At 35.3% G+C, this 25,394-nt stretch overlaps 1 protein-coding gene across 6 annotated transcripts in view; it reads left to right on the top strand.

The window, feature by feature from the left end:
* Window positions 1-25,393, top strand: part of LOC125678529 (exonuclease mut-7 homolog) — a 41,151-nt gene extending 15,758 nt beyond the window's left edge. For 4 of the 6 annotated variants that reach the window (XM_048917053.2, XM_048917054.2, XM_048917056.2 and 1 more), the window contains 10 exons: window positions 215-276; window positions 2,901-3,037; window positions 4,534-4,643; window positions 7,483-7,597; window positions 7,697-7,804; window positions 8,742-8,920; window positions 17,699-17,857; window positions 20,668-20,721; window positions 24,011-24,142; window positions 24,243-25,393. In XM_048917053.2, coding sequence (XP_048773010.2) covers window positions 215-276; window positions 2,901-3,037; window positions 4,534-4,643; window positions 7,483-7,597; window positions 7,697-7,804; window positions 8,742-8,920; window positions 17,699-17,857; window positions 20,668-20,721; window positions 24,011-24,142; window positions 24,243-24,578 — 1,392 coding nt within the window. In that variant the 3' untranslated portion in view covers window positions 24,579-25,393. Of the gene's footprint in view, window positions 1-214; window positions 277-2,900; window positions 3,038-4,533; window positions 4,644-7,482; window positions 7,598-7,696; window positions 7,805-8,741; window positions 8,921-17,698; window positions 17,858-20,667; window positions 20,722-24,010; window positions 24,143-24,239 lie in introns of all 6 variants that reach the window. The other 2 variants (XM_056155249.1, XM_048917055.2) reach the window with 1 other exon arrangement.
* The last annotated feature ends 1 nt before the right edge of the window (window position 25,394 follows it).

The raw sequence follows: 25,394 nt of genomic DNA, 5'->3' as shown, positions 1-25,394 counted from the left end.
TATGTTGTCTTTTGACTCGTGTAGTGTAGATTGAAGTTTATTCAAACCATGACCCACATTAGGGGTGATGGTTAAGTTGTATACTGTCAAGCAAGGCGACCCAGTTAAGAATTGTTGCCCATGGGTGTTTTAGATAATGTTTGTTAGCAGATTGGACATTTTTGATTTTAAATGTTTTGCATTATGTTACATTTCATGGAAACCTTATTTACAGCCTGGCTTGACGGTTGGAGTGGACTCCGAGTGGAAACCTTCTTTTGGAAATTCCATTCAGAGGTATGTTTCAGAATTCCATTCAGGGGTATGTTTCAGAAATTGTACACCAGTTTTTGAGAAATTAACAAACATTAGTTTGGTTCCTTGTATGCCGTATTAAAGGGTTTTTACCACAATTTTTATTGTTTGTAAATTTATATGAAAATGTGGTGTTTTGAATCGTGCTATTATTATTTTTTCGATATAGAGGTGCTTTAGTGATTATTTTGTATCAAAAGTGCAAAAAGCCAGATATGCATATTCTCGTTAGAGATTTTCGCGCCGTTAGTATGTGACGTCATACATGTCAATTGCGGTGAAGCGAGCAAGCATGAAAACATTTAAACAAGTTGTGAACAGCGCATACAGCAGGCTATTGATACAAAATGGAGAGATTCAACAGTTACAAGTCCCATTATATTGTGTTGTACAGTATATAGCTGTAATAATCAGCACAAAAAAGAAGAGTTTCTTTACTTTTACCAACGAGGCAAGTCGGAGAAATTTTGCCGGTGAGCTTAGAACTAAATTTAGAAATACTTCAAACCAACGAAAACCATCTTCAATGACGAACTTACATATTGCATTCTAATCCATTAATTCATGATATCGACATTTCTGTTTACAAATTAATAGTCTCATCGTCCTTCAGACTGGACATAATCAGAGACTGCCTTCAGTTTGAGAACTCTTATAGCCTACCAGGTATTGAGGCAATCATTGAAGTTGCTGCGGGTCTGGCAACCACACACAAATTTCTGTGTAGCATACACTTTTTATACATATGCACCTTTGATTTCATATGCAATGATATATTGCCCCCCCCCCCCCCCCCCCCCCCACTTGAAGTTTTGAGTATTGACACCATGTACGAAATGACTACACGGTCTATCAGACTATCCCTTACCCCCCCCCCCCCCTCAACCCCCCAATTAAAACAGTGTTTTCCATTCATTTCATTTGAACAGGCCCATTTAGAATTGTAACAGGCCAGGGGGGGAGGGGGGGGGGGATTCCCCCCATGAAATGTTGGAAAATTAGACGCAAAATCCTGCATTCTGAGGCATTTCAGGGGGCAAAATGACCCTTGTTCATATGCCACTTTTTAACCTACATTTTTAAATATATACCAAAGGGTTGAACATTTTTACCTCAGACAAGTTAGTCACAGTGGTGTTAAATACACACCTTTCCGATGTTTTGACTGGAAGAAATCATGTAATGTATTCGTTCGACGCTTCATTATTTTTCACTGTCATGTGCTTCTCACGCGCAAGGTGAGAGTTTAAAATATCGTCCAATCAAAATCGCTGTTTCAAAAAGCTCTCGATAAAAACATAAACAAGGAAGAAATATGAAAGATATTTATAGCCAAACAATTGCTACCGCATACATTCTTTGCAAAGATCGATCGTGTAAATCAACATCACTGAAATTGACAACATATTATTTTTTGATTTTTTTATATTTGAGCCGGCCAGAAAATCGTTTGAAACGGTCAATTTGGCCGGCGGCCGGTTCTTAGGGAAAACACTGTAAAATAGTAAGATTATGAAAAAGTAAAAAAAATGCCAGTTAATAATCATCAAAAATGCTGAAATACGGCGGCTTTATTTTTAAAACATGACGGTGCGTGCCAATGTAGTGAAAAAAAATTGCAACAATATAATGAATGACAGCCCCCCCCCCCCCCCCATATTTTTTTTAAGTAATGAGAGGGACGATTATAAGGTAGAGGTTACGACTAATGGCCCTATGTCCCCCCCCCCCCCTCTCTCTCTCTCCCCCGCCCTCTTAAACACACACTATACGATTTAAGAAGTCGATAGATTTTCATCAGATTGGTAATTTTAAATCCGGTCCCCCCCCCCCCCCCCCTTTGAAAAATAAAATTATAAATTAAATCGATATTGGTAAATCGACTGTTTCCTTCGACACATTGTAGGTCAATGCATTAATTTAATTAAAAGCAAATCTTCTCTACCTTCTCCAGTGTAATGGTTAGAGAAGAACTGATTTTAATTAGATCAGCATTGGCTAATGCATGTTACATTCTACATATACAGACCTCTAATGCTTTAAAAATATTATGATCTACAAGGGAACACAGTCAAAATGTTTGCAAATGAAATGTGTCATTCAGATATTTACCAAAAGTTGAAAACGTTCCATTCTTTCTGTGAGCGGGATCTCCGTCCGAGTGGTCAATGTCGATGTAGTATTAGGCTAATATAAATGTTTGCCGAGGGAATTTCTTTAAGATTTAGCTCAGCGGCAGGTTCAAATATGTATGGCGGAATATTAAATACTAACGGGATGTCACCGATGTTGGAACATTAACTATCCATTCTGTATAATTTATGACTTTCAATAGAATCTATTCACACACACATACATAGCTACTGTAGCACATTGACACGTATGACGTCATGACGTATCACGTGACTAGATAGCTCATTAGTGACGATTTGAGAAGCGGAAGCTTTGAATATATGCAGATAAAATGCATGTTTGTATCAATTATTGGGAGTAATGAAACAATATAACAGCAGAAACGTGCTTTATTAAGGTTACTCCTTCTGATTTTAATTACATTAAAAATCCTGGTAAAAACCCTTTAAATGAACATTTCATCTCCTTTGTAGAATAGCCGTAATTCAGTTAGCAATTGTGAATCAGATATACCTGTTGGATATGATTGCTCTGGATGCAGTTCTACAAGAAAACGACTGGATATTGCTCGCCACTGCTCTGTTCTGTAATGAAGAAGTTTTAAAACTAGGTTAGTGGCTAGCAAAAATGTTCATCAAAATAAGAAAATAACTTCAATTTTGAATTCATAGTTGAATTTTGAAAACCACCAACAATGTAAAATATTCATTCAATTAAGTAGGTTTTTCAGTTTTCACTTTCCATCATGGTAGGATGTGGATTTGTATTGTAGGATGTGGATTTGTATTGTAGGATGTGGATTTGTATTACCTCTTTCATCATAAGGTGTGGATTTGTGGGTTTTCCATCATTGTAGAGTGTGTGTTTGTAAGTTTTCCATCATTGTAGAGTGTGTGTTTGTAAGTTTTCCATCATTGTAGAGTGTGTGTTTGTAGGTTTTCTATCATTGTAGAGTGTGTGTTTGTAAGTTTTCCATCATTGTAGAGTGTGTGTTTGTAAGTTTTCTATCATTGTAGACTGTGTGTTTGTAAGTTTTTTATCATTGTAGAGTGTGTGTTTGTAAGTTTTCCATCATTGTAGAGTGTGTGTTTGTAGGTTTTCCATCATTGTAGAGTGTGTGTTTGTAAGTTTTCCATCATTGTAGAGTGTGTGTTTGTAAGTTTTCCATCATTGTAGAGTGTGTGTTTGTAAGTTTTCCATCATTGTAGAGTGTGTGTTTGTAAGTTTTCCATCATTTTTGGGGTTTTTTTGGTTTGTTTTACATCCTGTTGAGAATTTGTCACTTTTGAGACGTCACCAGCAGGTTTAGGTGAAGCACCATGAATTCAGACCTATGCTAAAACACTCAGAGCCATAGCGGTGAGGGTTCTTTAACGTGCCAATGCCTGCTGGGACTCTAGACCTCCATTATTAAGGTTATATCCAAAAGACTTGTAATTCTCACTTCTAAATGCTGAGCAGTTAGCAAAGGAGCAATCACTACCTATTGTTTACATCTTACATGGTGTAGATTTGAAGTGAACATGGCACGAGGGGGGCTCAAACTCTCGACCTCCCGGTTATGAAATGAACACTCTACAACTGAGCTACCGCAATCATTTTAGGGTGTAAGTTTGTAAGTTTTTCATCATTATAGAGTTTGGATTTGTGGGTTTTCCATCTTTGTAGTGTAAGGATTTGTATGTTCTCAATGATTATAGGGTATGGATTTGTAGAATTTCCACTATTGTAGGTATGGATTTGTATATTTTCCACTATTGTAGGTATGGATTTGTATATTTTCCACTATTGTAGGTATAGGTTTGTATATTTTCCACTATTGTAGGTATGGATTTGTATATTTTTCACTATTGTAGGTATGGGTTTGTAGATTTTCCACTATTGTAGGTATGGATTTGTATATTTTCCACTATTGTAGGTATGAGTTTGTAGAATTTCCACTATTGTAGGTATGGGTTTGTAGATTTTCCACTATTGTAGGTATGGATTTGTATATTTTCCACTATTGTAGGTATGGATTTGTAGATTTTCCACTATTGTAGGTATGGGTTTGTAGATTTTCCACTATTGTAGGTATGGGTTTGTACATCTTTCCCACTATTGTAGGATATGGATTTGATTCCGATGTAAAGATGATGGTAAAGACACACCCCTTCTTGAGGGAACATCTTATGAATATGAAAAGGACAGTGGATTTAGAAAAGCTTGCTGCAAAGGTACTGTACATCATTGTAAACCAGACTGTAAAGGTTTTGCAATGTTAATGTTTACACAACTTGCAAAGGACGCTTGGAGGGACAAATTATTTACATGAACTTATGTGGAGAGAGTAATTCTCCCAGTGCTGTTTGGATTAAGAAGGTCTAATGATATGTTAATGCTGAGGATCAAGTCTAATTAAGCTGGAGGTGTCCCTCCTCCAGGTTCTGAAAATTAGAATTGTAATTAATAGCTTTAATCCAGTTTTCCATTGGTACTTTTAATAAGATTGACTTTTTCAGTTTTATTAGTTCACCTGAGTGAGTTATTCTGATTAAAATTTGTCTTTTGTCTGTAAATCTTTCACATTTTCGACTTCTTTCTCAAGAACCACTGAACCAATTTTAACCAAAAAAGATGGGTGAACTTGGCGAACAATAAGCTTATTCATGATTGGGCACCGGTCGCAAATTGGGAGTTTAAAGTCCGCATTGATGGTACCCGTAGTTACAATAGATACAGTACCATACTAAAACAATGTCCAAAATATTTAGAATTCAAAACAAATATATATATCATACTTCAAAGAAGGATATTTAATCAAAATCATCATCAGAATTTGTTTCACAGGGAGCATCATGCAATATATCAGACATTAAGCGGTTTTTAACACACACGTAATTACACTGATGCCTGGAGTACCTAAAGTACCAAATGACACTGCATTCATGCTCGCAACATCCAACAGTACAAGCTCCGCATTTCCATTGACATATTAACTCATGTGAATGAGAAACTTCACATGTTTTGTGGTGTAAATCAAATGTGGAATAGTATTTTCTGTATGGTGCAGTATCAATGCTTTGATTTGGATTCAGTTTTTCCCCCAACTAATGTTTTGAACATATTTACAACCTACTGCTACTAAAATACCGAATATAATAAAGGCATCAGTTCTCACCTCTTTTGGTACAAGTCTGAGGCCAGTTTTACAGTTACAGAAAGCACATTTGCTGTTAGATTTTCTAGCAAATACAAATGGGACAGAAACAGACACTTGATTTGCTTTTGTTTTTGTACTGAACTAGTTCACTGTGCCTTTTAGACAGTCTACACTGGTTGCTTATTTGGTTTTGTCATGATCTCTTCAAGTAACTTCTTGACATTGTCGTTTACATAAACAACATTCATATTTCATAGGAGGACCCATACTTGTTTACATTTATTCACTAGATGCATGTTGGAATCAATTACTTGTGATCGTCATTAAGACTCGTGCTATGAGTAAAACTTAGCATGAAATGCCAGAGACAAATAATTATGGGAAGTTTAATAATTCATAAGAGAAAATAATAGGTAGGAAAAATTGGTATTCGAACCACAGATATGCAATCTGGGCCTGTCCAAAACTTCAGTGAGACTCCCGCTATACCACCTCGGCTATCGATCTCTTGAAAAATATTCGAATTTTAGACTATGTAAAGTCACCCGTCGTTGACATAAAAATTTTCTTGATAATACGACAAAAGTTATACACAAGAGTAAGTTTTATTCATAGAGTGGGTCAAGTCTCCATACTTTTATTTACAAAACATTTTACACCTGAACATGTACTAACATATTTTACTCAGTTCACAATGGAAACTTGGCCCACTCCATATGAAAATCTACTTGGAAAAGTCAAATTTACTGTTATTTTGTGCGTTTTTCGTGTATACGTGATTTTAAATAGGATTTTTTCAATGTTCCATTGAAATGGGCACATCGAAAAAGCATTTTTGGAGACTAGTGATTGATTGTTGTAACTAGAATCAAATTTTTCTTTTTCTGGAGAGTTTCAATTTTAACTTTGATATTTGTCCTTCTGTGGGTTTTTGGCTCGATAAAGTCACCCATCTTCTTTACAAGAAAGCATCCTTAGATGAAGGAAATTCAAGTTTTTGCATGTCCCTTTGCAAATTTTCTCAAGAACTACAAAGATGCATATTGTCAAATCAGTATGCAAGCATCTTGTGCTATTTCAGATTCATTCATGCCATGATTTCTTGATGCAAGGGCAGGGCCACAATGGATTCAAAGTTTAACATTGGTTATGTATTTTAAATTAAAATCTGTTCAATACATTATGTATTATGCTGATGAGCTGTAAGGCTTAAAGCCAATAAACAATACAAGACATTAATGCTAGCAGCGTCATGAAGCCTAGACTTGACAGTTTGTTCACTCAAGACCTCTTATTGTTCAGGTGAGCTCATGGGTCTCTTGTTTTGTATGGTATCCATTCACTCCTCAGTGATAAGAGTGAACATAATTTGTGTTGCTTTGAAAGATAAAAAAGTGCCCAGTGCATTGGACGAGATTTGAACCCCCCTTTATGATACTGAGTTAATGGTCCTATGCTTTACCACTGTACTATGTGGTGTATACATGTATCTGTTGATGTAATGGAGCCATTAGATTTGGCCTGGAAACATAAGTTTTGTAATTTATCTATTTCTGAGGTGTGTTAACATTAACTTTTTAAGAATTTAAAACTGTTATATTTCAATCTAGCTATATTCCAATGACATTCTTCTTTAGCAAGACAAAAGACACAAAAAATAAAAAAATCATCATTATAACCAGAGTTCAGAATTACAGTATGATCAATTTATTGTATCAAACTCAACTGTATAGCTGTTTGGTGTGAAGGTTATTTATAGATTTTTGTATAGCTGTTTGGTGTGAAGGTTATTTATAGAATTTTTGTATAGCTGTTTGGTGCGAAGGTTATTTATAGATTTTTTGTATAGCTGTTTGGTGTCAAGGTTATATATACATGTAGATTTTTACAGCCGTTTGATTTGATTCCTGTAGGTGATAGACAAAGTCGTCAATTTGATGCCAGACACAGGCGATGACTCGGATGATGAAGGCTTAGAGGATAAAGACAGCGGAATCATGGTTAAATTTCAGGCAGTAGAACAAAGAGGTGATTTCTCCACAGTAATTCTCCCGATATTGATAAAAAATATTTGAATGATGTTAGAGAATTTCACACATGATGGATCTGACACTTTTATTCTATTAGGACTGAGTGAGTTAGTGCGCCAGTGTTTAGGGAAGCCTCTAAATAAAGGAGAACAGATGTCTGACTGGGAGAGACGTCCACTACGTCAAACACAGATCCTGTATGCAGGTAAAGATGACGTGTGATATTTCTTGTATTTATTTTTCCGTTTTTTTTACCTTCGTTATCTTTATCAATTGAAATGATAGACATTTCCTTATGAATGTAAACAATGTGCTTATGAATCTTGATAAATATAGTGCAGTTATTTTAATGGCTTTGAATATTCTGACAGAAATGTTAGTAAAATGTACATATGAAAAATGAATTTAATTTTTGAAAATACGTGTACATGAGGGTATGAGCAGCAATGCTTCAAGCTAGCATTTCATGAAGCGCTAATGCTCTTCATGCTGGTGTGAAGCATCATAGTTCATGACCTCATGTATTTCATTTCTTAAATATACAGGATATTATTACACATGTATAAACAGTATACAATGGTGTAACTATATTTCAAACAAGCACATGGGTATAGAATACATGCAGTTCCTGTGTGAAAAGCATTTATAACTTTGTTTGAGGAAGTATCTCTAGGATGGGAGTAGCTTCAAGGAGACATTGTGCACACTAAATCTCTTTGATATTTTGACAGCACTAGATGCTTTTGTCCTGTTGGAGCTGGAGACATTGTGCACACTAAATCTCTGTGATATTTTGACAGCACTAGATGTTTTTGTCCTGTTGGAGCTGGAGACATTGTGCACACTAAATCTCTGATATTTTGACAGCACTAGATGCTTTTGTCCTGTTGGAGCTGGAGACATTGTGCACACTAAATCTCTGTGATATTTTGACAGCACTAAATGCTTTTGTCCTGTTGGAGCTGGAGACATTGTGTAACTAAATAACTGTAATATTGTGACAGCGCTAGATGCTTTTGTCCTGTTGGAGCTGGAGAAATTGTGCACACTAAATCTCTGTGATATTTTGACAGCACTAAATGCTTTTGTCCTGTTGGAGCTGGAGACATTTTGTACACTAAATAACTGTAATATTTTGACAGCACTAGATGCTTTTGTCCTTCTGGAGGTTTATGAACGTTTGGTGGAAACTGCCCGGAGGGAAAAGATGAACATTGATTTAGAGCCATCAGTCAGTGTGAAATGGAATAAAGAAAGCAAACTGGAGAGACTGAGAGCCAAAGCAAAGGGTCCACACTTACCCAAATCAGCAAAGTTACCAGTATGTACATTAAACAATACAGACTGTACACACATATTCTCATAAATACAGAGTGTACACACATATTCTCATAAATACAGAGTGTACACACATATTCTCATAAATACAGTGTACACACATATTCTCATCAATACAGAGTGTACACACATATTCTCATAAATACAGTGTACACACATATTCTCATAAATATAGAGTGTACAAACATATTCTCATAAATACAGTGTACACACATATTCTCATAAATACAGAGTGTACACATATATTCTCATAAATACAGAGTGTACACATATATTCTAATCAATACAGAGTGTACACACATATTCTCATATATATAGACTGTACACACATATTCTCATCAATACAGAGTGTACACACATATTCTCATCAATACAGAGTGTACACACATATTCTCATATATATAGACTGTACACACATATTCTCATAAATACAGACTGTACACACATATTCTCATCAATACAGAGTGTACACACATATTCTCATCAATATAGAGTGTACACACATATTCTCATAAATACGGAGTGTACACACATATTCTCATAAATATAGAGTGTACACACATATTCTCATAAATACAGAGTGTACACACATATTCTCATAAATACAGAGTGTACACACATATTCTCATCAATACAGAGTGTACACACATATTCTCATCAATACAGAGTGTACACACATATTCTCATAAATACAGTGTACACACATATTCTCATAAATATAGAGTGTACAAACATATTCTCATAAATACAGTGTACACACATATTCTCATAAATACAGAGTGTACACATATATTCTCATAAATACAGAGTGTACACATATATTCTCATCAATACAGAGTGTACACACATATTCTCATATATATAGACTGTACACACATATTCTCATCAATACAGAGTGTACACACATATTCTCATAAATATAGAGTGTACACATATATTCTTATAAATACAGATTGTACACACATATTCTCATAAATACAGACTGTACACACATATTCTCATAAATATAGTGTGTACACACATATTCTCATAAATATAGTGTGTACACATATATTCTCATAAATACAGACTGTACACACATATTCTCATAAATACAGACTGTACACACATATTCTCATAAATATAGTGTGTACACACATATTCTCATCAATATAGAGTGTACACACATATTCTCATAAATACAGACTGTACACACATATTCTCATCAATACAGAGTGTACACACATATTCTCATAAATATAGAGTGTACACATATATTCTCATAAATACAGACTGTACACATATATTCTCATCAATACAGAGTGTACACACATATTCTCATATATATAGACTGTACACACATATTCTCATAAATACAGACTGTACACACATATTCTCATCAATACAGAGTGTACACACATATTCTCATATATATAGACTGTACACACATATTCTCATAAATACAGACTGTACACACATATTCTCATCAATACAGAGTGTACACACATATTCTCATCAATATAGAGTGTACACACATATTCTCATAAATACAGACTGTACACACATATTCTCATCAATACAGAGTGTACACACATATTCTCATAAATATAGAGTGTACACATATATTCTCATAAATACAGACTGTACACATATATTCTCATCAATACAGAGTGTACACACATATTCTCATATATATAGACTGTACACACATATTCTCATAAATACAGACTGTACACACATATTCTCATAAATACAGACTGTACACACATATTCTCATAAATATAGAGTGTACACATATATTCTTATAAATACAGACTGTACACACATTCTCATAAATACAGACTGTACACACATATTCTCATAAATACAGAGTGTACACACATATTCTCATAAATACAGAGTGTACACACATATTCTCATAAATACAGACTGTACACACATATTCTCATATATATATAGACTGTACACACATATTCTCATAAATACAGACTGTACACACATATTCTCATCAATATAGAGTGTACACACATATTCTCATAAATATAGAGTGTACACATATATTCTTATAAATACAGACTGTACACACATATTCTTATAAATACAGACTGTACACACATATTCTCATAAATACAGACTGTACACACATATTCTCATAAATACAGACTGTACACACATATTCTCATCAATATAGTGTGTACACACATATTCTCATCAATATAGAGTGTACACACATATTCTCATAAATGCAGACTGTACACACATATTCTCATCAATACAGAGTGTACACACATATTCTCATATATATAGACTGTACACACATATTCTCATAAATACAGACTGTACACACATATTCTCATAAATACAGACTGTACACACATATTCTCATAAATATAGTGTACACACATATTCTCATAAATACAGTGTACACACATATTCTCATAAATATAGAGTGTACACATATATTCTCATAAATACAGAGTGTACACACATATTCTCATAAATACAGAGTGTACACACATATTCTCATAAATACAGAGTGTACACACATATTCTCATAAATACAGTGTACACACATATTGTCATAAATATAGAGTGTACACACATATTCTCATAAATATAGAGTGTACACACATATTCTCATAAATACAGACTGTACACACATATTCTCATAAATACAGAGTGTACACACATATTCTCATAAATATAGTGTACGCACATATTCTCATAAATATAGAGTGTACACACATATTCTCATAAATATGGAGTGTACACACATGTTCTCATAAATATAGAGTGTACACACATATTCTCATCAATACAGAGTGTACACTCATATTCTCATAAATACGGAGTGTACACACATATTCTCATAAATATAGAGTGTACACATATATTCTCATCAATACAGAGTGTACACACATATTCTCATCAATATAGAGTGTACACACATATTCTCATCAATACAGAGTGTACACACATATTCTCATCAATACAGAATGTACATGTGTCATTACTGTAACTGTAGATCAGTTTTATTTTGTGAGACCTTATTTCTGCGTGGGTACAATGATGAATTTATTCATGAGTTAAAAGTTTCACAAGTCATTGCTTATTGCTTAAATCTTTTATGTGTAAGAGTTTATTAATGAGAACTTAATTTTTTTAACGACTAGCCTTTCAAAATTACACTTAGATATTGTTCTAGCTACCGTATTTTGCCGAATATAATACGCACTTTTTTTAGAGAATATTTTTGTGCCAGAAAGGGGTGCGTATTATATACCACAATAGGTTTTTGACCTTTTTTTCCAGATGAAACTCGGCGATTAAGTAGTGTAATATTTCACTCAAAGACCAAGGCTTCGGATACTGTACGCCTTTTCACGTTCACCTATTTATTAAGTAGAAAATTCGACCTCAAGAAAATTACTACAGAAACGTAAAATTGCAGAAAATGTGATATATATACTTACAATATCTAAATAATTCAATTATCATGAAACAAACAGCCAATCAAATTGCATTGGATCTGACTATTCATTACATCGCATGCCGCCATTATTGAAAGCATGTGTACACAATAATGCCTTGACACGTGCTAAAATTGTTGGAAAATAATTTTCACTTGCTAAAAGTTTGTTTACTGTAAGTTTTATGAATAGGCCTAATTTTTAATGAAATACTTATTTGAATCTTTGAAATAACTATTCTTGCGTAAAAGCGTGTGTTTTACGAAGCCATTGTTGTGTACACTGCTTTTGTTAGATACCCCCTCCGGGTAAAGAAATACCAAACAAAATTTTTTTTCACACATTTTAATAGTCATCGTAGTTAACGAGGAGTTGATAATTTGCATCTTTGTACCTACCATGGTGTGTTGATTACAGTAAAATAAGCGATAGTTTAATTGTTTAATTTTATTTTTATAACATCGGCTATTTGATTGATTTTAAGTTTCAACAAAGGAAATATCGAGTCAGTTAAGACTTTAATGCTACAAAATCTCGTGCTTTGCTGAAATGAACAGGCTTGTCCGGGTTGATATTTCCCTGAAGATTCTCATTGAAGATTACCGCGATGTAGACCTCATCTCAAAAAGTTTGCAAATTATTGTGCGTTGTTTAGAATTCATTATTTCTGCATAAATATGAAGTGAAAATTAACACCAAGTATAAAATAAAGATTACCGCTTGGTCAAAATTGTTGCTGCGTATTATACACCCGAAGTGCGTTTTTTCACCAACTTTTAGGCTCAAAGTGGGGGGTGCGTATTAAACACCACTGCATATTATATTCGGCAAAATACGGTAATGAAATGTGGTTTACAGTATTAAGATAATGCATGTGTGTAACCTTGAGAAGGTCATAAACATGTGTACATGGAGGTTGTCATTGGTTGTTGAGGTGCATCCATTTCATGTAAATTAACTCTTTATAGTTCAATATAATTTAATGAAAATTTCATGTAAAATAATTTTTTATGTAAAAGCTATCAAACTTTCTTGGCCCATTTTTCTCAATCAGAAGACCCGTTCAAATTTCCGAATTATTGGTTTTGTCATTATGGGACTTGGAATTTTTTATACATGCATTAAAATATTCATTGTGGGGGGTCCTTTCTGACTTGACAGTTTTCTTGTTGTTTTGTTTACTGTTTCCCGTTGCATTTTCAAATTTGAGGGTCACATTACGAATTTGTTAACATTTCTAAGCCAATCAGATCTTGCGCACATTAACATGAAAGCACATCAATACAGAATATACATTATGAATACAAAATGGGTATGTAACAAAAGTTTATTACTCATTACAAAATGTTTGTGTTACAAAAGTTTAATATTCATTATGAAATGTGTATATATCAGAAGTTTATTACTCATTACGACAGACACCTGAGAATGTTGTATACCTGTACAGACTGTAACTGTTTATTACTCATTACGACAGACACCTGAGAATGTTGTATACCTGTACAGACTGTAACTGTTTATTACTCATTACGACAGACACCTGAGAATGTTGTATACTTGTACAGACTGTAACTGTCTATTACTCATTACGACAGACACCTGAGAATGTTGTATACCTGTACAGACTGTAACTGTCTATTACTCATTACGACAGACACCTGAGAATGTTGTATACCTGTACAGACTGTAACTGTCTATTACTCATTACGACAGACACCTGAGAATGTTGTATACCTGTTCAGACTGTAACTGTTTATTACTCATTACGACAGACACGTGAGAATGTTGTATACCTGTACAGACTGTAACTGTCTATTACTCATTATGACAGACACCTGAGAATACTATACATCTGTACAGACTGTAACTGTTTATTACTCATTACGACAGACACCTGAGAATGTTGTATACCTGTACAGACTGTAACTGTCTATTACTCATTATGACAGACACCTGAGAATGTTGTATACCTGTACAGGCTGTAACTGTTTATTACTCATTACGACAGACACCTGAGAATGTTGTATACCTGTACAGACTGTAACTGTGTATTACTCATTACGACAGACACCTGAGAATGCTGTATACCTGTACAGACTGTAACTGTCTATTACTCATTACGACAGACACCTGAGAATGTTGTATACCTGTACAGACTGTAACTGTCTATTACTCATTATGACAGACACCTGAGAATGCTGTATACCTGTACAGACTGTAACTGTCTATTACTCATTACGACAGACACCTGAGAATGTTGTATACCTGTACAGACTGTAACTGTCTATTACTCATTATGACAGACACCTAAAAATGCTGTATACCTGTACAGACTGTAACTGTCTATTACTCATTACGACAGACACCTGAGAATGTTGTATACCTGTACAGACTGTAACTGTTTATTACTCATTATGACAGACACCTGAGAATGTTGTACACCTGTACAGATTGTAACTGTCTATTACTCATTACGACAGACACCTGAGAATGCTGTATACCTGTACAGACTGTAACTGTCTATTACTCATTATGACAGACACCTAAAAATGTTGTATACCTGTACAGACTGTAACTGTTTATTACTCATTATGACAGACACCTGAGAATGTTGTATACCTGTACAGATTGTAACTGTCTATTACTCATTACGACAGACACCTGAGAATGCTGTATACCTGTACAGACTGTAACTGTCTATTACTCATTACGACAGACACCTGAGAATACTATACATCTGTACAGACTGTAACTGTTTATTACTCATTACGACAGACACCTGAGAATGCTGTATACCTGTACAGACTGTAACTGTCTATTACTCATTACGACAGACACCTGAGAATGCTGTATACCTGTACAGACTGTAACTGTCTATTACTCATTACGACAGACACCTGAGAATGCTGTATACCTGTACAGACTGTAACTGTCTATTACTCATTATGACAGACACCTGAGAATGTTGTATACCTGTACAGACTGTAACTGTTTATTACTCATTACGACAGACACCTGAGAATGTTGTATACCTGTACAGACTGTAACTGTCTATTACTCATTATGACAGACACCTGAGAATGCTGTATACCTGTACAGACTGTAACTGTCTATTACTCATTATGACAGACACCTGAGAATGTTGTATACCTGTACAGATTGTAACTGTTTCTTACTCATTACGACAGACACCTGAGAATGTTGTATACCTGTACAGACTGTAACTGTTTATTACTCATTACGACAGACACCTGAGAATGTTGTATACCTGTACAGACTGTAACTGTTTATTACTCATTACGACAGACACCTGAGAATGTTGTATACTTGTACAGACTGTAACTGTCTATTACTCATTACGACAGACACCTGAGAATGTTGTATACCTGTACAGACTGTAACTGTCTATTACTCATTACGACAGACACCTGAGAATGTTGTATACCTGTACAGACTGTAACTGTCTATTACTCATTACGACAGACACCTGAGAATGTTGTATACCTGTTCAGACTGTAACTGTTTATTACTCATTACGACAGACACGTGAGAATGTTGTATACCTGTACAGACTGTAACTGTCTATTACTCATTATGACAGACACCTGAGAATACTATACATCTGTACAGACTGTAACTGTTTATTACTCATTACGACAGACACCTGAGAATGTTGTATACCTGTACAGACTGTAACTGTCTATTACTCATTATGACAGACACCTGAGAATGTTGTATACCTGTACAGGCTGTAACTGTTTATTACTCATTACGACAGACACCTGAGAATGTTGTATACCTGTACAGACTGTAACTGTGTATTACTCATTACGACAGACACCTGAGAATGCTGTATACCTGTACAGACTGTAACTGTCTATTACTCATTACGACAGACACCTGAGAATGTTGTATACCTGTACAGACTGTAACTGTCTATTACTCATTATGACAGACACCTGAGAATGCTGTATACCTGTACAGACTGTAACTGTCTATTACTCATTACGACAGACACCTGAGAATGTTGTATACCTGTACAGACTGTAACTGTCTATTACTCATTATGACAGACACCTAAAAATGCTGTATACCTGTACAGACTGTAACTGTCTATTACTCATTACGACAGACACCTGAGAATGTTGTATACCTGTACAGACTGTAACTGTTTATTACTCATTATGACAGACACCTGAGAATGTTGTACACCTGTACAGATTGTAACTGTCTATTACTCATTACGACAGACACCTGAGAATGCTGTATACCTGTACAGACTGTAACTGTCTATTACTCATTATGACAGACACCTAAAAATGTTGTATACCTGTACAGACTGTAACTGTTTATTACTCATTATGACAGACACCTGAGAATGTTGTATACCTGTACAGATTGTAACTGTCTATTACTCATTACGACAGACACCTGAGAATGCTGTATACCTGTACAGACTGTAACTGTCTATTACTCATTACGACAGACACCTGAGAATACTATACATCTGTACAGACTGTAACTGTTTATTACTCATTACGACAGACACCTGAGAATGCTGTATACCTGTACAGACTGTAACTGTCTATTACTCATTACGACAGACACCTGAGAATGCTGTATACCTGTACAGACTGTAACTGTCTATTACTCATTATGACAGACACCTGAGAATGTTGTATACCTGTACAGACTGTAACTGTTTATTACTCATTACGACAGACACCTGAGAATGTTGTATACCTGTACAGACTGTAACTGTCTATTACTCATTATGACAGACACCTGAGAATGCTGTATACCTGTACAGACTGTAACTGTCTATTACTCATTATGACAGACACCTGAGAATGTTGTATACCTGTACAGACTGTAACTGTTTATTACTCATTACGACAGACACCTGAGAATGTTGTATACCTGAACAGACTGTAACTGTCTATTACTCATTATGACAGACACCTGAGAATGCTGTATACCTGTACAGACTGTAACTGTCTATTACTCATTACGACAGACACCTGAGAATGTTGTATACCTGTACAGACTGTAACTGTCTATTACTCATTATGACAGACACCTGAGAATGTTGTATACCTGTACAGACTGTAACTGTTTATTACTCATTACGACAGACACCTGAGAATGCTGTATACCTGTACAGACTGTAACTGTCTATTACTCATTACGACAGACACCTGAGAATGTTGTATACCTGTACAGACTGTAACTGTCTATTAATCATTACGACAGACACCTGAGAATGTTGTATACCTGTACAGACTGTAACTGTTTATTACTCATTATGACAGACACCTGAGAATGCTGTATACCTGGGGATGGAGATGGAGCCGGGTCAGCTGAGGGTGGTGGTGGACTCCATGCTGCAGGGGCTTGGGCGACAGCTTAGAAACTGTGGTGTAGACGTCCACATACTAAATAACAATAATGACCACAATGAAATAATTCAGGTATCTACAGGGAGTTCACAATCGAGGTCTGTCATATGATGTACAATTGCATTCTCTGCTTTGTCATCAGGATCACCAAGATAGTCCACAGTTTCCTACCCCCCCCCCCCCCCCCCCCCCTCAAAATCTAATACAGGGTGAAAATGAATTTCATCATATCCTATTTACATTTCCAATGTTTTTACCTTTGATATCTTTACAAATTGTAATGATAGCCATTTCCTCATGAATACAATGCAGTTTTGAACAATGCACATTTGAATCTTAATATAGTATGTCAATTTTAACACATGAAAATTCTGACAGAAATGAAAGTAATAAAAATAATGAATTTCATTTTTGAAAATAAATGAGAGTATAAACTGCAATGCTTCACGCTGGCGTACTTTTCATGAAGCACTGACATGCTTCACGCTGGCGTACTTTTCATGAAGCACTGACATGCTTCACGCTGGCGTACTTTTCATGAAGCGCTGACATGCTTCACGCTGGCGTACTTTTCATGAAGCACTGACATGCTTCACGCTGGCGTACTTTTCATGAAGCACTGACATGCTTCACGCTGGCGTACTTTTCATGAAGCGCTGACATGCTTCACGCTGGCGTACTTTTCATGAAGCGATGACATGCTTCTTGTAGTATGCTGACGTGAAGCGTCACAGTTCATACTCTTGTATTTTCAAAAGTGAAATGAAATCCATAATCCATTTCTTAAATACATTCTCCTTTAAAACCCATTCATTTCTGATATAAGATCAGTAATAAAAACAACATAACATAAATGGACTAGCAACGACACGCAGCAGCTTTAATGTTGTAACAATACAACGTTCTATAATTACATAACATGTAAATACAAGTTAGTATTAGTATAAAATATAAACGTGTTAACAGCTCTACGTGTCGTCCTAAACTGATTTTACATTGTTACTCGATTAAATCCGGTTCTATTGAACCGCATGACTGAACATAGAAGGTATTCGAATTGAAAACTTGAAATATCCGGAATAATCCATTCATTATAATTACCAAGTAGAAATTGATTTCTGTCTAATTTGTTCCTCAAACGAAAGAAATCACCTTGTATATTAGTTCTAAAAATACATGTATCAGACAGCAATAGAAATTGCTGTGTACCTTTTTCATACATGCCAACTTTCCCGATTTGTGTGGGATTCTCCCGATTTGAAGCAACTGAAAAGGCAAATCCCGATATCCTGATCGGGATTGCAAAAATACCCCGAAATCCCGATTTTCTAAAAAAAATATCTCCCATTTTACGACAACAAACCCCCATTTCCAACCGGAATTTGAAATCCTGCGTCATTTCTGAACTGGCCAATCAGAAATCGGGACAATAGTCAGCCATTACTGTTTACCTGTGTCGCATGGTATTAGGGTGGTTTAATTTACCTGGTCTGCCTGTGTCGGGGGTGCTTATTGGACAGTGCGAAGCATGTTTTTAGATAGTAATTAATCGGGAAGACGGATTTCAAATTGACATATCCTTTACACAAACGTGAATGACAACGATGATAGTGTCACCACCAAACAATCGGACATTCCCGATTTTTGCCTCTCGCTGACAGCATCCAAAATATGTAATAAGGTACGTCAAATATTTCTTTCCAACTATAATAATATAGGCTATCCAAATCTATAGCGATGTATTATATAGTCTATATAGTGTAGTATTCAATAAACTTTGTGATGCGTAATTCGCACAAGTTCTGTACTGAATTTTATATTAGCAAGTTAATTTACAAGTAAAAACGTATATTTTGATGTGTTTTTTTCCCTGGTAATTATTTCAGATGTCATGGGTGCAATGGTTTTGTTCGCAAATTTCATAGCAGGGATGATCACTCCTTTTCTGGTTGTAATGCAGATTGTTCCACCAGACTTTGCAAGCCCATGTTTACAGACAAGCAAGATCGCCTTTGTAGTCGTACCTAAATGCATGAGCTTTACTTTAAATTTTGATATATAGACCAGCCAATGTTTATATGGTGTAAAAGGATGCAACTTTAAGTATTATTTGATAATATGTAGGTGACTTGTTGTTGAAGAGAATTTTTTGCTGAATACATGATTTTTAATAAAATATTTATGTGTATCTTTCAAAGTGTTTTTTTTAAATATAGTTTGTTAAAGTTAATGGTCAAACACACTTGATGTTATGTTAATATATGATACATGTACAATGATTAGATTGCTATTTTACTTGAAAAGACAAATATTTATTTTCATGGTAAAATGTCGTGTATTTTGAGCTTTGAAAAAGGTCGCGTGCAAAATCCCCTATGGGGATTTTTAAAAGTTGGCATGTATGCTTTTTTGTTTTCTTTTCCAACCATGATCACACACCTGTATCTATTGTTTGGTAGAATAGGACAAGGTAAACACTTTGTGGAGTCAATGTCAAGGTTAACTTTGCTAAAAATTGGACTTGATCTTTGTCAAATAAGCATTTTGTGAAAGTCAATGGTCAGTTTATAACTCAGATCTTTACTTTTGAACAGCACAAGTTAAAAATCATGATCAAAACTTTGTTGGGTCATTGTCATAAGACAATTTCAACCCGACAGAAACTGCTTTTCTGCTCAAGTGCTGATTTATTCAAATACTTTTCACCTCTCAGAAAATATAGATATTTGTACGTCTACGAAATCTTCAAACAATGAATGATCTATCAGACTGAGTATGCCTTCATCGAAAGTAGTTGAGTATTTCGTTTTAGAGGGTCCTTCATTTTTCAAAGAATTACATGTGTAAATTTCAGTCAATAATTCATGTATCATTACTTCCAGGTGGCGAAACAAGAGAATAGAATCGTATTGTCATCTGGGACTCCATATCACATGGTAAACTTATTAACATGCATGTATTGCCTGGTATTTTATATTTTTAGCTCACCGGAGCTGAAAGCGCAAGTGAGCTTTTTTGATCGCCTGTTGTCCGTCATCTGTCTGTATGTAAACTTTTTACATTTTCGACTTCTTCTCCAGAACCACTGGGCCAATTTCAACCAAACTTGGCCAAAAGCAACCTTAGGTGAAGGGCTTTCAAGTTTGTTCAAATGAAGGGCCATGTCCCTTTCAAATGGGAGATAATCACAAAAATGCAAAATAGGGTGGAGTCATTTTAAAATCTTCTCAAGAACCACTGGGCCAGAAAAGCTGAAATTTACATGAAAGCTTCCTGACATAATGCAGATTCAAGTTTGTTCAAATCATGGCCCCCAGGGGTTGGTTGAGGCTACAATAGGGGATCAAAGTTTTGCATACAAATATATATACGGAAAGTCTTCTTCTCAAGAACCAATGAGCCAGAAGAGCTGAGATTTACATGAAAGCTTTCTGACACAGTGCAGATTTAAGTTTGTTCAAATCATGTCCCCCGGGCTTAGGTTGGGGCCACAATAGGGACTAAGGTTTTACATGCAAATATATATGGAAAGTCAGATGTGGGCCAAGGTGACTCAGGTGAGTGATATGGCCCATGGGCCTCTTGTATGTTTATGCACAAGCTCATTTAAGAAAAGTTCTTAAGCTGGCACTTTTGCCAATTTCTTCCAAACATTAAAGCATCATCTTTGCTAACCAAGGATTTTCAGTTCATTCTGCTCCCCATTATTATGGGGAGCGGAGTGGACCGAAAACCCTTGGCTAGTGAAGATGTTAAGCATTATAAGTAAATGACTAGGGCATGTAGTGTTCACTCTCTGATTGTTTGTCTTTCTGTCGATCGATCATAGTGCAGGTTCCTGGACTTTTTGACCTACTTGCAATGAAATTATAGTCCTTATTTCTGTTTTTTTGTTGTTGCTATTGTTGCAGATATTGAGGCTGATTTTGAAGTGAAGTTGTATATTTGCAAGTTAAAATTAAGTTAAACTTTGTTCCAACTGACTTATGTTGATCAAAGAAGATGGGTGAACTTGGCGAACAATAAGCCTATTCATGATTGACACCGGTAGCGAATCGGGAGTTTAAAATCTGCATTGATGGTACAGGCAGTTACAATAGATACAGTACCGTACTAAAACGCTGTCCAAAATATTTAGAATTCAAAACAAATATATAGATATGATATTTAATCAAAATTATCATCAGAATTTGTTTCACAGGCAGCATCATGTATATCAGACATTAAGCGGTTTTTAACACACACATAATTACACTGATGCGTGGAGTACCGTAGAAGGTACCAAATGACATTACATATATGCTCGCAATATTCAACAGTATGTTCTCCGCATTTCCATTGACATATTAACTGATGTGAATGAGAAACCTCATGTTTTGTGATGTAAATCAAAATACGAATAGCGTTTTCTGTATGGTGCAGTATTAATGCTTTGATTTGGATTCAGTTTTCCCCCAACAAATGTTTTTGAACAGCATTTACAACTTACTGGTACTAATATACCGAGTATGATAAAGGCATCAGTTCTCTCCTCTTTTGGTACAACCCTGAGGCCGTTTTTACAGTTAAAGAGTTCACATTTGCTATTAGATTTCCCAGCAAATACAAATGGGACAGAAACAGACACTTGATTTGCTTTTGTTTTTGTACTGAACTGTAGTTCACAGTACCTTTCAGACAGTCTGCACAAGTTGGTTGCATATTTGGCTTTTGTCATGGTCTTTTCAAGTAACTTCTTAAGCATTGTTGAAATTGTTCTCTTTAATTTTCCTTTAACGTGTCGTTTACATAAACAACATCCATACTTCACAGGAGGCCCCATATTTGTTTACATTTATTCACTAGTTGCAGGGCTTGAAACTAAATTTTTATGTCACCAGTCCAGCCGGACTGATAGGGTATAATTTCAACCAGTCCACAGAAAAATTTACCAGTCCACCAGAGTTTTCCAGAAATTTCGTTAATGTTATTGAAATAAGATAACGGAATTTAACTTGATAAGCCTCATACAATATTGTAACACTTATGTGAGATTTATATTTACAATATGCACTAATCTGGTTCATCCGATATCTACAGAAGAATGCCAAATGTGTGTTTAAGATTCCATAAGTATGTTTTCCAAAATGATGCTTTAGGAAATTAATCAGTTTCATCGGACTGACTAAAACAAACATCAGTCAGTCCGCCAGACTTTTAACCAGTCACAGACTGACGGGCATATGTTAATTTCGAGCCCTGAGTTGCATGTTGGAATCTATTACTTGTGATCGACATTAAGACTGCATAAACAAGAGACAAATAATTATGGGAAGTCTATTCATTAATAAGAAAGAAAAAAAATTGGTATTCGAACCACAGATATATACTCTGGGCTTGTCCAAAAATTCAGTGAGACTGCCGCTATACCACCTCGGCTATCCATCCCATGAAGGATTTCCGAATTTCAAGCTATCTAAAGTCACCCGTTGTGGACATGGAATTTTTTTTGATAATACTACAAAAGTTATACACAAGAAGTAAGTTTTTTTTAATAGAGTGAGTTAAGTCTCCATACTTTTATTTACAAAACATTTTACACCTGAACATGTACTGACATATTTTACTTAGTTCACAATGGAGACTTGGCCCACTCCCTATGAAAATCTGCTTGGAAAAGTCCAATTTACTGTTATTTTGTGCGTTTTTCGCCTATAGGTGATTTCAAGTAGGATTATTTCAATGTTCCTTTGAAATGGGCACATCGAAAAAGCATTTTTGGAAACCATGGATTGATTGTTTTAACTGGAATGCAAATTTTTCTTTTTCTGGTGAGTTTCAATTTTAACTTTGATGTTTGTCCCTCTGTGGGTTTTCGGCTCGATAAAGTCACTCATCTTCTTTTTGTATGTAGCTGTGTACTAAGGAGGTACAGGTAAGATTAGATTTTGTTCCAGTTGACCTACTTTCAGCAGATTGATCAGCGCTAACGCCTTCAAATAATTTTACAATCAATTCGGAAAGAAATATAGAGGGTGTAGAGAGTAGCAAGTGACTCCTACAGAGAATACAAATCAATGATTTGAAGCATAGGTTCTATAAACACATGCTGTTACACGTCTTAGTCATTCTGCTACGTTACACGCAAAATCAAGGGGAGGTAACCAATTGCACTTTAGTATATGAACATGCACTAGTCATTCAGCTATCTATTGAACTATTAATGCTTCACTTTTAATTTTGCAGATATGCTCTAGAATAGGAGCAGAAAAGTGTTTCCATGTTAAGAACTCGCTAACAGCAAAGGAACAGGTAGTGGACGTTCTGAAGCATTTCAAAGTGCGGGTCAGAAAACAGGACATCCTGAGCAGATGTAAAGTATGTGTACTATCATCAGCCGCAATCAAAATCTCAGAAATATTAAAATGTGGTGACTTGCATAATTTGTTTACAACTTTTAATTTTTTATGACCAGTAGGTTTGTAACAGCGACTTCTTTCAAAAAATCCCCAACAGAGATGTCATGATATTATCAGAAATTGCAAGCAAGATGAAGGAGGGGAAAACAAGGGACAGAACTCCATCTCACGATCAATGGCAGGCGTATATGTCAGCTACACATGGGATTGACAGTAGGAGTGTGTCATTTATGAAGACAGGGATAGACATTATGATTGACACTGTTCCCTGCAAAATATTTGACAAAGTGGATTTCTTCTACATTTGTGTCAAGTGTGGGAAAATTTTCTGGGAGGGTCCCCATATGAGTTCAGCATGTGAACAGTTCGCCCATGTTCTGAACCTCCAGTCTTGAGATAACTGCTGTATATATTTTGGGTGGGTCTCTACAGGAGTTCAAGATGTGAACAGTTAGGTCTGACATGTTCTGAACCTCCAATACTGAGAGAGGTAATGTATATATTCCATAAGCCATGTTACATTTGCATATACATGCAGGCTGTCCAGCGACCTTAAAATTCCTAAAAATACCTATTTTTTTTTCAGTTTTGCTAAAATTCCTAAAAAAATGTAAAATTCAAGGGGAAATCCTAAAAAAGCCCTTATTTTTCATGTCAATTCCTACTTTTTTATCAGTCTTGAAAAATCAAAATGCATTCATACAAAATGTGTGTTATTAACGTAGATTGCAGTTCTTATTCAGATAATGCTGATGCAGTGAAAGGCAGCTGACCTGTGGATCCATGTGTCAAGCTTGTTTATTGGTTGTGACTTTGTGATAAAGAGTTGAGATTTTAGGTTATAGCCAATAATAGCTGAGACCATGGAACACTGGAATACGCCCTTCCTGTACTTACATCTTATTTGTGTGTCATGTGAGTTTCTTTATTGTCAAATTTGACAAGGTAAGTCCTTTTAAATAATTAAAACTTCTGCAATTTGGTTAAAAATTCCTAATTTTAGCCCTAATTTTTTAAAATTTTACCCCTAAAATTTGCCCTTGTTTTTTGTCCAAGGGTGCTGGACAGCCTGTACATGTTATATTAAACATTTTCGAAAAAGTCTGATAGGTTTGTAAAAATTCAAAAATTCACTGCTTGTCATCAAAAGATTGAAATACATGTATTGTTACTAGCAAAAGAATAAAATATTGTTACACATATTATAAAAT

The sequence above is a fragment of the Ostrea edulis genome, chromosome 2 (genome assembly GCF_947568905.1).
Source record: "Ostrea edulis chromosome 2, xbOstEdul1.1, whole genome shotgun sequence".
NCBI classification, from domain to species: Eukaryota; Metazoa; Mollusca; class Bivalvia; order Ostreida; family Ostreidae; genus Ostrea; species Ostrea edulis.
The sequence above is the reverse complement of the archived record's forward strand: the minus strand, read 5'-3'. Positions and strand labels throughout refer to the sequence as shown.